At 45.1% G+C, this 18,486-nt stretch overlaps 1 protein-coding gene across 4 annotated transcripts in view; it reads left to right on the top strand.

The window, feature by feature from the left end:
- The first annotated feature begins 237 nt into the window (after positions 1–237).
- Positions 238–18,486, top strand: part of LOC128111971 (sentrin-specific protease 5-like) — a 39,912-nt gene continuing 21,663 nt past the window's right edge. The window contains exons 1-7 of one of the 4 annotated variants that reach the window (XM_052740568.1): positions 238–440; positions 9,691–9,718; positions 9,811–9,938; positions 10,591–12,121; positions 17,446–17,551; positions 17,683–17,821; positions 18,043–18,090. In XM_052740568.1, coding sequence (XP_052596528.1) covers positions 10,621–12,121; positions 17,446–17,551; positions 17,683–17,821; positions 18,043–18,090 — 1,794 coding nt within the window. In that variant the 5' untranslated portion in view covers positions 238–440; positions 9,691–9,718; positions 9,811–9,938; positions 10,591–10,620. The other 3 variants (XM_052740569.1, XM_052740567.1, XM_052740570.1) reach the window with 3 other exon arrangements.

The following is an 18,486-nucleotide window of genomic DNA, read 5'->3' as shown; positions in this document are numbered from 1 at the left end:
GGCGTGCGCCACCCCCGCCCGGCTTGTTTTAGCTGACGGCAAAAGCTTGAAGGGAGCTGACAACCGGAAGTCGGAAACCTGCCTTGTGGCACTTGGACTAACTTTAGATGGCAGTTCCTCCCCATTCTGCCAGTGCCCATCCAGGGAGCAGCACACCCAGCTTCTAGGAGCAGGCGCCTCTAAGCCACGCCCCTCGCACTAGGCGTAGGCGGAGCTTCTGGCGGAAGGGCACGGAAGCAGGAGGAGGAGGTGACGCGCAAAGCGGGCGCCCGGATCGCGCCGCGGCTGGGAGGAAGCTCGGCAGCCCCGCCGGCCGTGAGCAGGCCGGAGTCCGGTCTCTGGCCGGGATTGTCCCGGTGTGGGCGTGGGCGAGGCAGCGGTCCCGGCCGCTGCGGCGCTCGTCCGGGCAGCGGGGTCGGTGCCGGGAGCCGAGAACGTAGGTAAGCCGGAGCGGGGCAGCCCAGGCGTCCGCAGCGCTGCTGACCAGCCCTTCCCCGCGCCAGCTCAGCGCCGCCCGAGGCCCGCACGCTTCCCCACGGCCGCGCCGCAGGCCGCCTAGTGGGCGCTGGTCTCCGGGGACCGCGGCCCTCCTCCTCCTTCCTCCGCAGCACGAGCCTTGAGAGCCAGACAGCCAGAAAACCCACTCCTCGGGCCGCTCCTTCCGAAGCCAGGGGAAGCTTTGCCTGAAGATCGCTGTCAGGCTCCCAGCTCCTGCCCAGTCGGAAGTCGAGGGGGGTTGAGTTGATCCGACAGCTCGGCTTCCTTCTTGCTTTGGTTCCTTCCTACCGTGCTTATGCCTGATACTCTTGGGCTTTAGGTTGGTGTGACGCTACTTTTTTTATTCTGTCTGTGCTGGGCAGTGTTAACTCCGATTCCACTGTGGGGCCATTAAAGTGGGATGCAGAAAGGTCATGGGAGTTTGTACTTAAGAGTCTGGAGGAGCTGAATTGAAGCGCTCGCCTGCCATTTGGTATTGTTTTTAATTCACCACCTGAACATAGGCATGTTCTTATACCTATACAAATTAGTTGGAATAATTGAATGAAAAATCTTAAGGCTCTGGTTAAAACGCCGTTAAAGAATATTCAGGACACATGGTACATTCCTAATTATGCTTTTGCCTTTTGTCCAGAATAAGCTTAGTATCGAGAAGGGTGCCAGGAGAGATGCCAGAATCTTGTGTAGTTGGAACTTAACTGCAATCTGTGCTTTGAGTGTGCAGCATCCAAGAAACCTAGTCACTCAGATGCCTTGTGCTTATCGATAAAACACTGGTATTAGAAGGATAACTCATAAGTTTCTGTCACATTTGTGCACTAGGCCTTTAGAAAAGGCCCGGGAGATGATTGATTGATGTTTCGTCCCATTTAGGAGGCCTTTGCACCTATATCTCAGATTGCCGATACTCTGCTCCTAAAACATTTCGTGTATAGCTCAGGCTGGGAGGCAGTTGGCTGGGAGGCAGTTTACTGTGTGGATTATGCTGGCCTTGAACTTGCAGTGGTCCCCCTGTCTCAGCCTCCCTAATGTTGGGATTACATGCCCAGTTTGTACATACATCTTCTCCCTTTTGCTCTCATTTCTGCCACCTCACCATCTTTTATCTTAAAAACTACATGCATATTTCACCTGCATCTGTGTGCACCACATGCTTGTCTGGTGCCTGTGGGGAGCAGAAGAGGGTGTTGGATCCCCTGGAACTGGTGTTATGAACGGTTGTGAGGCACTGTGTGGATGCTGGGAACAGAACAAGTGTTCTTAACCACTGAGCCGTCTCCCCTGCCCTCCTACCTTTGCCCTTGTTTTCTTTGCCTTTCTCCCCCTCGTTTAATTTTATTATTGTTATTATTATTGCTGTTATTATTATTATCATTTGAGTGACGCCAGGGCATTATGCGTGCTAGGTGATCACTGAGCCTGGTTCCCATGTCTTCTTGATTTACTCTCTCATTTTGTCATGGTACTTCTTATCTTGTGGCTCTTTGAAAAAGGTATATGGGAGGTTATACTTGGATAAGTCACCTGTCTGAAAACCTTTTTCTGTTTTCAGTCATTAGTTCTTAGATGGGCCTAAAATTCTCATATTAAGTAATTTTCCCTCAGAACTAGGAAGACCTGAAGACATTTCTTCACTGTTTTCTAGTTTCTAGTCAAGTGGAGTGGGGTACACTAGCCTGTGTGGGGATGCATGATGGGAAGGTTAGGATATCATCCTGAATCACTTCTACACGCTATGTGTCGAGACAGGAGCTCTCACTAAATGTGGAACTCACCCATTTGGCTGACAGGCAGACCATCAAGCCCTAGGGATCCATCTTCTGTTACTACCCAGTTCTGGGATTATGTGTTGCTGTTCTCAGCTTTTATGTGGATCCTGGGGACCCAAAATCAGATCTTCATGTTTGTGTAGCAACCATTCTTCCCACTGAGACATCCATCTCCTAGCTTCCTTCCTTCCTTCCTTCCTTCCTTCCTTCCTTCTTTCCCTTTCCTTTCCTTTCCTCTTTCTTTCTCTCTCTCTCCCTCTCTTTCTTTCTTTCTTTTTTAACTGAGATAGAATCTGGAGATTTAGCTAATCTGATGATCTGTCTACCTCAGCCTCCTGAGTACTTGGATTATGGGAGTGTAGTTACACCTGGCTGAGTCAGTTACTTTTTTAATTTTATTTATTTATTTATTCATTTTGGTTTTTTGAGACAGGGTTTCTCTGTGTAGTTTTGGTGCCTCTCCTGGATCTCGCTCTGTGGACCAGGCTGGCCTCGAACTCACAGAGATCTGCCTGGCTCTGCCTCCCGAGTGCTAAGATTAAAGGTGTGTGCCACCACTGCCCAGCCACTTTTTTTTTTTTAAATTGTTTTTTTTGAGACAGGGTTTCTCTGTGTAGCTTTTGGAGCCTATCCTGGAACTCACTCTGTAGACCAGACTGGCCTCAAACTCACAGAGATCCACCTGCCTCTGCCTCCCTAGTGATGGGATTAAAGGCTGGGGCCACCACTCTAGGCTAGTCAGTTACTTCTTACAGAGATGGCAGATCTTATTTTTTCTATTTCTTTTATTCATTCTGTTTTTGTGTTTGTTTTTTGAGACAATGTTTCTCTGTGTAACAGTCTTAGCTGTCTTGGAACTCACTTTGTAGACCAGCCTGGCCTGGAACTCAGAGATCCACCAACCTCTAATCTCTCCTTCCCCATTCCTCAGTACTGGGATTAAAGGCCTGCACCACCATGCCTGGCTTATTCTGTATTTTTTTAATTTGAAATTATGTATAAGGAAGATGTCCCTTCTACCAGTTTTGCTACTCTTTAAAATTATACAGGACATAGTGATACATGCCTTTAATCCCAGCACTCCAGAGGCAGAAGCAAGCTAATCTCTATGAGTTCGAGGTCAGCATGGTCTATATAGCAAGTTTTAGGCCAGCCAAGGCTACATGGTGAAATCCTGTCTATCTGTCTGTCTGTCTCTGTCACTTAGATTATTTATGTGTATGTTCTGGCACCACAGTGACATTTCAGGTTCATATTCTGCTTTTTCTGCCCAGTTCTGCAATCTATTTTTTTTGGAGACTACAGTTCAGGCTGGCTTTCCAATGGTCTGTGTAACTAGTGATGACTTGATTTCCTTATGTTCCTGTCTCAGCCTCCAGAGTGCTGGGATTTCAGGCTTGAGTCACCATGCTGCCACCTCTTGCCGTAGATGAGTATATTTAGAAACCAAGGTCTGGTTGTCAGGGTGCTCACTTTCTGCTGGGGGTGCCCTGCTTCACTGACAGTCTGTGTGTGTACACTTCCGTGTCTGTATCCAGCTGGGTCCATAGTGGTACCTCCAGTTTGTCTCTCGTCATTTCATGAGTCATTGTTTCTCTAGTGTGGAAAGTCTAGCTTTAACTATCCACAGCATATTTTACTTATTTGCTCAACTTGGAATACTGATGATATCAGAATTGACTCCTCCTTCCGTGGAAAAGCACATTTGCTGTGCTTTGTGCATTTTCTGTAAGCACTCTTTGCCTTTAGCTCTTGATGTAGTCAGAATATTGTTTTCTAAGGTCTGTTCATCTTCTCCTTTTGTGGTGTGGTTGTATTAGTCATTTGAAATACAGGGGCTAAGAGATACAGCTCAGTGGTGGAACGCCTGCAGGGCATTCATGAGGCCCTAGTTTAATGTCCAGTACTGCAGAGAGGAAAAGCAAGCAAGCCAGGTTCATTTGAGATGTGAAGCATCAGGTTTGTCCTAAAGCCAGACCAGCAGGAACACAACGTACAGAGAAACAGCCCTTCCCTTCTCATTTCCTCCACTTACCCCCCTTGGAACTCACCTGAATTTCACCTTCGTCATCTAAGGATGGATCCTCTAAATCACTGCATGCTGGTTGCTGAAAGAATCCTTACTCCAATGAAGCTTCATTCATGTCAATATACTAGTCTATTCAGCCATGCTCTTGCTTGTGGGCATTGGTTAAATATTTGCTATTGTAAACAATATTGCAATAGATAGCCTTGTCATTGTTATAGCTGCGTCTTCTGTTCAAATTGCTTAAAGTAAGCTTGTCATATTGAAGGAAAAATACTTTTGTGATTTTTATGAAATCTTACCAAATTCTCTTCCAAAATGATTATGTCAGTTTGGAATTCCATCAGCCAAGTTTGAAAATGCCCTTTTCAGTCAGGTGGCATAGGCAGGAGAATTGCATATTTGAGGTAGGTCTGGCCTACAGAGTGATACTTTCAAAACAAAGTATCTTTTGGCTGGAGAGATGGCCAGCTGTAAAGAAAGTAACTTATCTCCTGAAGGAGAATGTGTTACAGTTTTTCTTTTTCTTTGCCAGTGCTGATCAAACCTGGACCTTTGACACATGTGGGTTAACACTATCTTTGAGCATAGCCCCAACCATGACCTCTTTTCTTAAGAGTAAAGTGGAAGATATTTTTATGGGTTTTTTTTGGAGGGGGGCGGGGTTTTGAGACAGGGTTTCTCTGTGTAGTTTTGGTACCTGACCTGGATCTCACTTTGTAGATCAGGCTGGCCTGGAACTCACAGAGATCTGCCTGGCTCTGCCTACTGAGTGCTGGGATTAAAGGCATGGGATTAAACCACCCGTAAGCTTTTTATAGAATTTTCATTGATACAACTTCTGTATTTTCTAGGCTCGTCATCTTTGTGGTGGTTACAGTGTGTGTTTATTAGTGTGTTAGTTGATGGAAGGAACCAGTGCGGTGGCTAGTATTTATTAGAAGACACTTCACATCACATTCCAAAAAGTTAATGCAGGGACTCAGTGGGTTAGCTGATGGGGTTCCAACTTGGGGGAATATCTGTGTGTTGATTTACAGATTTTCTCACAAACTAACCAACTTTTCTAGAGGATGAACCAGCGAATGCCACAATCTCAGAGGATGAGTTGAACAAGAGTGTTTATCTCATTGACTATATCATTCTCCTTCAAATTGTCCTCACATATTACCCTTTTTGAAGGGTAAACTTGTATTCTTGGGGAAGAAAGGAGCAGTGAAATTAGGATCTGGAGTCTAATACATTTCTTTGACGTCAGAATACATCGAAGAATAATTGTTCGGCCTTTTGGGGGGAGCATTAGATATGATCTTTTCTCTTTAAATGATCTTCTCTTGTCCCGTAGGAGTGGTCTCCTCATGGCAGTATATCCTTATAGAGTGTTGGTGAGGAGGGCAGGTTCACAGCATGAACTCACTTATCTCAGCTTGCTCTGCTCTGTGCTTTCCTACTGGCGTGACTCTCCTGACTCATCTTCACCAAGAAAGGGAACAGGTTCTCTCTCAGGGTAGAAGGCAGGATTGGGGTGGAACTTCCTCTTCAGACTTCCTGGGACCTTCCTTTTTCAGCTCTGTCCGTATTCCTAACCTTCATAGGTATTTGTTACCTCTCACTTGGGGCCTTTCTGAAATCATGTAGCTTACTTCATGGCATCGCCTTTTTTGACCTGCTGAGTGTGTTACTCATTATCTGCTGTTTATTTCTTGAAACAAGGTCTCACTATATGACTTTAACTGACCTGAAACTTGCTATGTAGACCAGGCTGGCCTTGAACTCATTAGAGATTTGAACTTGGAGATTCTTCAGACTCTGCTGAGATTTTAAAGGTGTATGCCACCAAGTGTGCCTTTCTTCTAGAAATTTAATTAGTCTTGTCTCCTCTTTCATTATCTTTGTCTCTGGGGCTTTTGCTCATTCATTCATTCACCCATTCATTCATGCATTTTTATGATTGACAGGATCTCATTATATAGCACCAAAACTGGTCTTTAATTTGTGATCCTCTTGCTTCTGCTTCCTGACTGCTGGGATTATCGGAGTGTGTGCTTGCTGCACATAGTGGACTTTTGCCTTTTTAAAAATCTAACTTCCATTGGGCTGGTGGTGGCCTGTGCCTTTAATACCAGCACTCAGGAGGCAGAGGCAGGAGGATCTCTGAGAGTTTAAGGCCAGCCTGAACTATAGAGTGAATCCCGGGACAGCCAGGACTGTTATACAGAGAGGAACCTTGTCTCCAAAACCCACATGAACACACACAAAACTCTAACTTCTAGCTGTGCGTGGTGGCCTGCATATAACTCCAGCATCTGTGAAGCAGAGGCAGTAGGATTGCTAATTCAAGGCGAGCCTGAGTAATTTAGAAAGATCTCGCCCCTCCTCCAGTCCAGTGTTTATCAGTGGGTTTGGAGAAGGGACCGACCGAGGTAAATGTATATTTAGCCCCTCATGTTTCTTTCCTCACAGGAAAGTGATGTATAGAAAGGTAATGTGGCTGGGCGGTGGTGGTGCACACTTTTAATCCCAGCACTAGGGAGAGGCAGAGGCGGGCAGCTCTCTGTGAGTTGGAGACCATCCTGTCTACACAGCTAGTTCTAGGACAGCCAGGGCTACACAGAGAAACCTTTGTCTCAAAAACAACAACAACAAAACAGAGGGGGGTAATGTGTGTGTGGTGGTATGTGGGGAAGTGGAGATGGGGCCCTTTTCTTAATACATTGTTAGCAAACTTAAATTACGTAGTATGTATTGGTTTCTGGTTCAGTCTGCTGTTTCTTCCACTCCTCTTCGTGGCTAGTGTCCGCAGAACTTTTAGTAATAGGAGACATTGTTAATTTCTGAAATCATGTGTTCGGTTTTTCTTTTTCATATTTGGAGGCAGGCTATATACCCCAGACTGACTTAGAACTCATGTGGTTGAGGATGACCTTTTCCCCTCTTCCTTTATTTACTTGTTTCAAAATTTTAGATACATAAACACACACAGTATTCATCTCTCATTATCCTTTCTTATCCCCTGTCATAGAACTCCTTCTTCCCTGTAGGTCTACCTCCTACTTCATATCTCTCCTCTCCCTCCCCCCTCTCTCTTTTTAAGATTTATTTATTTATTATGTACACAGAAGAGGGCGCCAGATCTCATTACAGATGGTTGTGAGCCACCATGTGGGTGCTGGGAATTGAACTCAGGACCTCTGGAAGAGCAGTCAGTGCTCTTAACCTCTGAGCCATCGAACTCACAGAGATCTTCCTGCCTCTGCCTTCCAAGTGCTGGGATTTCAGGTATGCGCTCCCATCACCTGGCCTCTTTCTCCTTTTTCCCCTCTGGTGTCCCACTACATTTAATTGTAGTTGCTTGCAGGAGCATGGGTGAGGGGTTATTACTTGAGAAAGAATAACTTACCCAGTGGCTGCATTGCTGGAGAATATGAGCCCCCTCGCCCAGTAATCTTTCATTATCTCTATCCTCAGGGCAGAGTGGGTGAGCCTGTCCTCCATCCCTGATGGAATGTTGACGGGCCCAGTCTCTACAGGTCCTAAGTAGATAACCATCACTGCTGTGAGCTCCTGGGGGCAGCAGCCTTGCCACGTCACGTCAGAAGACAGCGTTCCACAGCACTTACCTTTTGTCCCTTCTTCCTCCGTGTTCCCTGAGCCCTGGAGGGTATGATACAGATGTCCCTTTGAGAGTCACATACACCACTTTCATCAGTTATGAGTCTGCATTAACTGTTGCCTGCTCGTCTAGAAGCCTCTCTGACCCAGGCTCATGGGTATGGACAGAAATAGCCAGACGGCAGTGTGATACCGTGTGCATTAGTCAGAGCTCTACTACTTGTCGGGCCCGTCACCTCCCCAGTCCTGGACCAGGTGTACAGTACCAGGCATGAATTCCCTTCTGTGGTGGCAAACCTCAGATCTCACTGAAAATAGTGCCATTCCTGCTCCAGTGGCATGTCTTGCCTGGTCGCTTGTAGCTTGCAGGGTTCATAGCTGTGTAAGACTGATGGACCTTCTCTCACAGACCTTGAACTGGTCTTCCTACCTCATTCCCTGAGTGTTAGGGTTGATTGTGTGTGTGTGTCTTTATGGCTGGTTTTATGTGGTACTGGGGATTGAATCCAGGGCTTCATGCATGCTAGGCAAGTGTTCTATCTCCAGCCTCATCTTGTCTTGTTTATTGAACATAGGGCCCTGTGCATGCTAGGCTGGCACTGACTAGTCTGGCTTTGTGTCTGATTTTCATTTATTCCTCCTCACCTTTCACCTCTATGAGCTGTTCCTGAAATTCTGTGTGTGTTTGTGTTTGTCCGTGGTCCTTATATTCACTTGAGAGCCAGTAGAACTGGATGAGAGCAGCGGACATGAAGTCTTCTTCCTTGCAGACACTTAGACTCTGACGTGTAAACGCGGAGCCTGGTCTCCTTGAGGTTGAGGGCTATGTGGGCCAAAGATACTTTCCCCTTAAAAACATTGCCATCGAAAGTTGTTTTTCTGTGGGCAAGTTATAAATAGATATGAAATCTGTCTGAAGTGGTTTTTGGTCCCTCTCACTTTACTATCTTTCACTTTACACTTGAGAACACAGAATCTGAATGACTTGCTGAAAGTCACTTAGCTAATGAGAAACAGAGTCAATACAAGACATTCTGTAGCTGGCAAAGTGGCTCAAGAACTGACAACACAGAAATTTTCTTCTGAATCGCGACCTGTGTGTTCTATTAGGAACTGATGTGCAGTGACCTGAAGAGACGGCTCAGCATTTAAGAACACTTGTTGCTTTTGCAGAGGACCCAGGTTCAATTACCGGCACCCCCATGGTAGCTCACAACCATCCATAATTACAGTTCCAGGGGATCTAACATCCTCTTCTGGCCTCCTCAGGCAGTAGGCACATAAGTGGTGTACCACATGTATGCAAACAAAGTACTCATGCACATAAAATAAAAATAAATCACAAAAACTGGTGTATACTGAGAAATTTTTTGTTTATTTGTTTTGTTTTTGTTTTTGTTTTTCCAGACAGGGTTTCTCTGTTTAGCCCTGGCTGTCCTGGAACGCGATTTGTAGACCAGGCTGGCCTCAAACTCACAGAGATCCGCCTGCCTCTGCCTCCTGAGTGCTGGAATCAAAGGTGTGCACCACCACTGCCCCGCAAGTTTTGTTTTTTTGTTGCAAGGTGTCACTATACAGCCCTGGCTGACCTAGAACTCACTAGGTAGAAGAGGCTGGTCTTGAACTCACAGGATTGAGGTCCACCTGGCCTCAGCTTCCCCAATGCTGGTATTAAAGGCATGTGTGACTGTATCCTGCCAGAAATGATTCTTGAAACATCCCCATCAGAGACAGGTATAGAGAAAATGGGGCCTTGTTAAATGCTCACATCTTCCTTCTTCCCAGTTCTCCTTGCAGTGGGAACCTCGATCAGGTAGGATTTCTTTTTCTTTTTCTTTTCCTTTTTTTTTTTAAAGAGATTTATTTATTAAGTATGCAACATTCTGCCTGCATGTATGCCTGCAGGCCAGGAGGGGGCACCAGATCTCATTATAGATGGCTGTGAGCCACCATGTGGTTGCTGGGAATTGAACTCAGGACCTCTGGAAGAACAACCAGTGTTCTTAACCTCTGAGCCATCTCTCCAGCCCAAGGTAGGATTTCTTTATGGCTTATAGAATAAATTGGAGTGCATATGCTCTTTTTCATTTTTTTTCTTTTTTTTTTTTGGTTTTTGAGACAGGGTTTCTCTGTGTAGCTTTGCGCCTTTCCTGGAACTCGCTTTGGAGACCAGGCTGGCCTCGAACTCACAGAGATCCGCCTGGCTCTGCCTCCCGAGTGCTGGGATTAAAGGCGTGCGCCACCACCGCCCGGCTTTTTTTCTTTTTTAAGGATGTATTTATTATGTACATAGTATTCTGCCTGCTTGTATTCCTGCACACCAGAAGAGGGCACCAGGTCTTATTACAGATGGTTGTGAGCCACCATGTGGTTGCTGGGAATTGAACTCAGGACCTCTGGAAGAGCAGCCAGTGCTCTTAACCCCTGAGCCATCTCTCCAGCCCCCCCCCCCTTTTTTTTGGTTTTTTGAGACAGGGTTTCTCTGTGTAGCTTTTGGAGCCGGTCCTGGAACTCACTCTGTAGTCCAGACTGACCTTGAACTCAGAGATCTGCCTGCCTCTGCCTCCCCAAGTGCTGGAATAAAAGACGTGCACCACCACTGCCCTGTTCAAAATCTTAATTGCTATGTACCTCTATGACATATTTACACTGAAATTTAACTTTACATTTTTTTTTTCTGTATAGGTACATCAGTTCTCATTATGCATCAGAAAAATGAAAAGACAGAAGAAAATTCTATGGAAAAAGGGAATTCATTTAGCTTTTTCTGAGAAATGGAATACTGGATTTGGAAGCTTTAAGAAGTTCTATTTTCCTCAAAACTTGTGCTTTCTGAAAGCTAAGGTGGGAAGGCCAATTGTTTGGGGTCGACAGTTGAAGCATTTCCAGTGTAGTAAGAAGACTCTTCACATCCAGAAATCATGGATCCGGGATGTCCCACCTTGTGCAAGGGCGAAGTCTGGAGCGGCCACTCACAATGGTAGTACTTTGTATGCCAAAGTGAAAAGAAAGGACCCCAAGCACTTCGTTTCTTCCTCCAGGCGTCTCCCGAAACACCAAGCAGATAAGGTACTGCCATCAGCAAAGACCTCAGACCATGAGTACTGCAGAGAGGAAAGTCTCCTGAAGGCAGTTACTGGCCTGTCAGCAAATACTGTCTTGGGTAAGGCCAGTGGGCACAAACCTCTGACAGGCGCACAAGCTTCCGACTTTCCCATGAAGTTCAATGGGGAGAGCCAAAGTCCAGGTGAGAGTGGCGAGATTGTGGTCTTGAACAAACATAGAAAACGCATTTGCTACGGCTGCTGCCAAGGGCTAGAGCACCACAGGAATGGGAAACCATTGATTGCAAAAAAGTTCCAACTTAATCAACATCGAAGAGTCAAAGTGTCTCTTATGATGTATGAGAAATTATCCATGATTAGATTTCGGTATAGGATTTTGAGATCCCAGCACTTCAGAACGAAAAACAGAGTTTGCAAGCTAAGAAAAGCCCAGCGAAGCTGGGTACAGAAGGTCACTGGGGACCATCAAGAGAACCTTAGGGGTAACACTGAGGGTGGCGGCAGTTGCAGCCCAGTCCCTTCCCCAGAACCTAAGGACCCTTGTCAGTGTCCGCCATACTTTCCAGACATGGACGCCAGTGTTGCGGTGAAGGGGGAGAGCTCTCATGTACCTGATGGCCACACTAAAGAAAGCCCTTTCTTGGACAAGGAGCATAGTTTAGACGAAGCATTCCCTGACCAACAGAATGGCAGTGCCACATACGCCTGGGACCAGTCCCCCTCTTCTCCTAAGTGGGAGTGTACAGAGCAAGTTCCTGAAACCCCTTTAACCGAGCAGCATCCTTCTAGCACTAAGTTCCCTCCGGAAACGGGCAGAGCGAGTCTGACTCTGGGTCAGGAAAGTGGGACAAGTGCTGCCGGTGACGACAGAGTCACACTGTCAGTGTCTGGAGCAGACACGTCTGTGAGTAGTGTCGATGGGCCTGTGTCTGAAGAGCCTCCTCAGAATGAGAACTTCCAGATGGAGGAGGATGGATCTCTCAAGCAGAACATTCTTAGTTCTAAGCTGCTGGACCACCCCTACTGTAAAAGTCCTCTGGATGCTCCCTTGGTGTGCACTGAACTCAAAGTAGAAAGCCCAGTGGCGGGTGGCAGGAGCAGTCAGAAAGCTTCTCCCGTGGATGATGAGCAGCTCTCCACCTGCCTTTCTGGTATGCACTGTTCCTTGTTGCCCTCCAACCTCTGGCCCACGCTTGGTGTCCATTATCCTTTCCAGAAGAGTCTTGGTTTACCTCCCACACATGGCTTTCCCTTTAAGCCATTAGATGTTCGTGATGCCTTTTACAATGCTCCGTTATGGAGATGTTGCTTAGCTCCCTTCTTGGTTTGTTGATGGACACTTGTATCGATTTTGCTATAAGGATTCAGTGAACTCTCTTATCCAATTGTTTCTTTAAGTTAAATTTCCATTCTAATTGCCGGTAAAGAATATTGATACTTAAACATTTTAATTGGATGGCCAAATTACCTTTTAAACTTAAGTTTTACCAGTTAGTCTTACAGATTACAGATGAGAATTTTGTAAGATTGGGTGTCCAGGTAGCCCAGTCTGGCCTCAAACTTGCCATGTAGTTGAGGATGACTGTGAACTTGTGATCCTCTCAAGTGCTGGGATTACATGTGTATTACCACCGTACACGGGGGCTGTGGGGGGGTCTGTGGATTGAACTCAGAGCTCATGCATGCTAGGCAGACATTCTATCAACTGAGCTCTGTCTCCAGCCATGATGACTTTTGTGTGTGTGTTTGACTGCATTTTATTGGTACATAGTTTTTCTTTTCCTAGTTTTCCTTTGCATTGTTTCTCTTTTATTAATATATAAGAAGCTCCTGTATACCAGCCAATGTTCTGGTTTCTATGAACATAGCAACAAGCAGAATACACTGATCTCTGCTTCCATGGACCACCATATCAGTCTAATTGTGAAGATGCTAAATTAATTGTAATTGCCAAGGATTGTCACTCCCAAAATATAACATTCTTTAATACACAATGTTGTTTATTGTTGCTTTAACAGAAATTTTAGTTCTTATTGCTTTTTTTTTTTAAAAATAGAGTATTGTTTATTATTTCTTTGACAATTCCATACGTGTACAGTGTCCTTTTTTTTTTTTTTTTTTTAAGTTGGGATCTTACTATATATCTCTTGCTGTCCTGGAATTTGCTATGTAGATCAGGCTAGCCTTGAACTCACAGAGATCCTCCTGCCTCTGCCTCTCAAGTACTGGGATTAAAGATGTGTGCCACCATGCCTGGTGTTGTACAATGTATCTTGATCATATACAACCTAACTTTCTCCCTAAAGCTTCCCCACCCCTCCCTCCCCACCGAGTCCTGATTGGAGAGTGGTGCCTGTTGGGATGTCGACTGATCTGTCGGCCTGACCTTGTGCTGGCAGCCATAGCTGCAGTGAGCCCACAGGTGCAGTGGTCATAACTGGTCCAGAAGACAGCGTTTCTCAGCATTTCTTCCCATCCTCTGGCCCTTACAGTCTTTCCGCCCCCTCTTCCTCAGCGTTCCCTGAGCATTAGAGGATTGTGATAGATGCCCCAGTTATGGCTGACTGACCACTTAAGAGACATTTATTCTCAGCATCATTTTCCCCCCAAGATAGGGCTTCTTTGTATAGCCTTGGCTGTCCTGGAGCTCACTTTGTAGACCAGGCTGGCCTCAAACTCAACAGGTGGATCCCAAGTGCTGGTATGAGCCACCACCGCCAAGCCTATTCTCAGCGTTTTGATCAGTTATGAGTCTCTACATTAAACACAGTCCATGGCAAAAAGAATCTTCTCTGTTTGAGATTAAGTACTAATCTATGGTTCTAAACATAAATATTTAGAAGGCACTTTGACAGCTTGTTCATTTAGAAAACAAACAGTAGTAGGTCCCCCACTAAAGCCTTTAACCTCCCAGCCCATGGGCTTCTGGTCAGGTCTTCAGTATCACGGATGAATTCCTTTCCTGCGGAGCGGGCTCAGATCCAGCCAGGAAGTTGGGGGTTACATCGTAGCCTTCATGCCACCGTCTCACCAGTGGACACATGGTGCCCGCCTGTCAGTAATGTAGCAGTCAGGGTCCAGGGCCAAGTGCTGGTAAGACCACTGATATTTTTTCTTTCCCTGTAGCCTGCACAGCACTCTGAAAGCAGCCAGTAGGAGGAAGTTGTCAGCACAGTTCCAGCTTGATTTCTCTATGAGAAGACTGCTCTTTTTAGTTTAAGGAACATCAATCAAGATTGTAGAACCTAAAATTTAATTTTTGTTGTTGTTTGGGATATCCCTCCATTTTTCTTTGGGGTAAAATTTCTTTATGGTTTCATTTTGTAATTTAAAATATTTGTTATAAGTTAGCATACAAACTAATGGGTTTCATTATTACACGTTAAAAATATTTATATATTTTAATTAATTAATTAATTACCCGGAGCTGAGGACCAAACCCAGGGCCTTGTCCTTGCTAGGCAAGCGCTCTGCCACTGTGCTAAATCCCCAACCCTATTTTTAATTTATTTTTAATCATGTATATGCGTGTGTCTGTGTAAGTATATGCCATGCAAGTGTAGGTGCCAGTGGAGGCCAGAGGCATCAGATTCTCTGGAGCTGGATTCACGGGCGATTGTGAGCCACTCAATAAGGGTGCTGAGAACTGAAATGTGGTCCTCTGAAGAATAATAGACTCTCTTAACCTCTGAGCTTAGCCTTCCAACCTTATTACATTTTAAAACGATTCAAATTTTTATTTTATTATTGTATATACATACCTGGTGTTTCTGTGTGGGCAGGGCATATCCAGGTGAAGGTCAGAGGACAGTTTTGTGGAGTTAATAGTCTCTTTCTACCTGTATATAATTTTCCACTTAAATGCAGTCTTTCCAAATATTAAGGTTTCCTGACTTGTGTTGGGGCCATTCTTTCATGTAGACATAAGACCCCTGTGTAGAAACAAGGTAACTATTAAGATAGACAGGCTGGGAGTATAGCAAACATCAATACTCTCAGGACTAGAGAACTAGCTCTGTGGTTAACAGACCTGGCTTATGCTGACACCCAGGTTATATCCTAGCACCCCCACCCCACCCCCCATGACAGCTCACATCTGTAACTCCAGTTCCAGGGGATCTGACACCCTCTTCTGGCCTCCTTGGGTGTCAGGCATGCATGTGGTGCACAGACATATATACAGACAAAATACCCATACACATAAAATAATAAAATAAAAAATTTAAAAATGTTATGTGTTTTATTGTTAGAACCTCCAGTAGAGTGGGTGGAGAATCAGAGGTAATGATTTATAAAACGTAGGGCCGGGCTGGGGAGATGGCTCCGTGGTGAAGGGTAAAGGCGTTGCTGCCAAGCCTGATGGCCTGAGAGCCATCTCCCACACGTTGTCCTTTGTCCTCTGTCTGTGCTGCTGGCAGGTGTCCCTCACTCTACACACACACACACACAGTGAATGAATGTAATGGAGAGAGAGGAAGGAAGGGCTGGGCTGCAGGTCTGTGGTTTGTCTAGCATGTTTGGGCCCTGAGTTGGGTTCCCAGCATTGCAGAAAGTTGGGAGCCACTCTGGTGGGGGATTAACAGGGTTTTCACCCATGTTTTCCTGTGCAAGAGTCCTTTCCACTCTGAACTGACAGCCTAGCAGAAACCACTGTTGGGAGCCCAGAAGGAGCTGGTTACGATTTTCCCATCATAGTCCAGATTTAATGTCAGCCTGGTAGGCTGTTGCCCTCCTTTTCAGCATCATCCCCCAACCATGTTTCTTCCTCTGTGAGCCCTTACACCTTCCTCAGCTTCTTGTTACCCGGAGAAGTAATGTTGGGGTTCTGTTTCCTGGGGCTTGCTCGGTGGCCATCATTGAAACCATCAAATGAATATATACATAAATTGACTGGAAGATGGCCTTATAATCTGGCTGAAAGGTCCCTTTTGAAATTGTTTCCTTGGCTGTAGATGTAGCTCTATTGGGAGAACTCTTATCCCACAGCTAAATAAATAATAAAAAATTGTTTTTTAAAAATTCCCTGTTTTAAAACAGGTCTCTTGAGCTGTCCCAGCACTCGGGAGGCAGAGGCAGGTGGATCTCTGTGAGTTCCAGGCTAACCTGGGCTACAGAGTGAGTTCCAGGAAAGGCTCCAAAGCTACACAGAGAAATTCTGTCTTGAAAAACCAAAAAACAAAAACAAAAAAACCCAGGTCTCTCTAGAGCTAGGCCTGGTCTGTAATCCCAGGTGCCGTGGAGGCTAAGGTGGGAGGTCTTAGGCCAACCTAGGCACCTGAGGGAAAGGCCTTGCTCACTGTTACCTTGTCAGGCTTCCCTCACAGTAGTTAGTGGGTTTGCTCTTTGTTTGGAGACAAGGTCTCACTCACCATGTGGTCTGAAATTTGCTGTGTGGATGAAGCTGCCCTCAGACTTGCCAAGATCTTTCTACCTGGGCCTTCTTAGTGCTGGGATTACAGGCATGTGCCACTGAGACCAATTCATTGTTGTATTAACAATGATCAATGACAATCATATTTTTTTTTAAGAAATTACTCCTTTAATTACTGGAGGAAAAAAGGACATATTTAACCAAATGGTTAGCGCTCATCCTCCCTTCCTCTTCCTGTCTAAGAGATAGCATCTGGCTATGTTACCGTGGTGTCTGAGTCGCTGTTCTGTGGACCAAGGTAACATAAAAGTATTTAATAGGGGCTTGCTTACAGTTTTAGAGGTTTAGTCCATTATGATGAGGAGCATGGTAGCACACAGGTAGACATGATGCTGGAGAAGTAGTCGAGAGTTCTACATCCTGATCTGCAGGCAGCAAGGCATGGCTTGGCGTGGGCTTTTGAAACCTCAAACCCCACCCCCATTGACACACTTCTTCCAACCTCCTAATCCTTTCAAATACATGAGCCTGTAGGGGCCATCCTTGTGCAAACCACACCTGCTATCCCAGAATGCCCTAGTGATTGGCCTCTCCAGAGCTGGAACCACAGGAGCATAGCACTATGCTTGGATTTTTACAAGTCCTAAGGAGAGGTTTCCACTTCAAGATCACACTATGGCAGTGTCTTTAGTCTTCACTAGCCCCTCTAAGTGTGTCCGTAGTTTAAAAATATAGTATGAGCTGGGCATGGTGGCACACACCTGTAACCCTGGCATGTTAGGAGGCCGATGAGATTGAGACCTAGTCTGTGTTATATATAACCTCCAAAAAAGAAAAACCGCCACCCCCACCCCCGAACTGCTTGCCCAGCTTTTCGCTAAGATCAACCGTGAAATAACTCAAAACCTGATGTGAAAGAATAGTTGCGAGCACTTCTTTGTGAACGGCAATGGTGGAGGCCCAGACACGCACCTTTTTAAAAAATGATGTAACTGTATTGTTACAGATGATGGTTGTATGCTATAACAAATGTAAGTAGTATGTGTTATGAGAACAACTTTGCTGAAAAAAATTTCCCATGTTTTTCTTTTTCCTTTATGTAAGGATTCCTAGATGAGGTTATGAAAAAGTATGGAAGTTTGGTCCCACTCAGTGAAAAAGATGTCCTTGGGAGATTAAAAGATGTCTTTAATGAAGACTTTTCTAATAGGTATGTCAGTGATGCAAAAGTTAAGTCCTTAAAGACAGTTATTGCCAAAAATGACTTTTCCCTTAAGAGAAAAGAAATAATTATATGTTGAAAAAATGCATTTTAACCTTTTCTTTCAAAATCTGTTTTAGAAAACCATTTATCAATAGAGAAATAACTAACTACCGGGCCAGACATCAGAAGTGCAACTTCCGCATCTTCTACAATAAGCACATGCTAGATATGGATGATCTGGTGACCCTGGATGGTCAGAATTGGTTGAATGACCAGGTTAGTGCATTGTGGGCTTTCAGGGTAAAAACTTTCACAGGATGTTGCCCAACTAAACCTATCTTTTGGATTGCCTTTCCATTGATCTTTAGAAACAAGGTCTCTAATTTTTACTGAAGTGACTCAGGTTTTATTACCTTCACTACTATCAACATGTTAACTCATACTGCTGGGGATGTTCTGAATTGTACAAGACTAATCAGCAGGTTTTAATTTTACAGGTTATTAATATGTATGGTGAGCTGATAATGGATGCCGTCCCAGACAAAGTAAGTGGGAACTCCCTCTTCACTAGTGTGCTTATGTTGTTAATAGTAAGGTGGGGGTTGGTTTTTGTTTTAAACAGTACATAATTATCTGATATCTTTAGATTAAATGGTTGGATTATGTCTTGATTGTGCATTAGAGTCTGCCATATTTTCTATGAGATCATTTTCACTCAAACTGAGTGCAATTGTACACCACCTTTATCCAGCACTTAGGGAGGTAGAGCAGGAGGGTCAGAAGATCACCCTCGGATTCATAGCAAATTTGAGGCCAGTGTGGGCTATAAAAGACTATGTTTCAAAAAAGAACAAAACAAAACATTTTTGCGGGGCTGGAGAGATGGCTCAGTGGTTAAGAGCACCGCCTGCTCTTCCAGAGGACCTGGGTTCAATTCCCAG

The sequence above is a fragment of the Peromyscus californicus genome, unplaced genomic scaffold (assembly GCF_007827085.1).
Source record: "Peromyscus californicus insignis strain IS unplaced genomic scaffold, ASM782708v3 Scaffold_16__1_contigs__length_79575227, whole genome shotgun sequence".
NCBI classification, from domain to species: domain Eukaryota; kingdom Metazoa; phylum Chordata; class Mammalia; order Rodentia; family Cricetidae; genus Peromyscus; species Peromyscus californicus.
The sequence above is the reverse complement of the archived record's forward strand: the minus strand, read 5'-3'. Positions and strand labels throughout refer to the sequence as shown.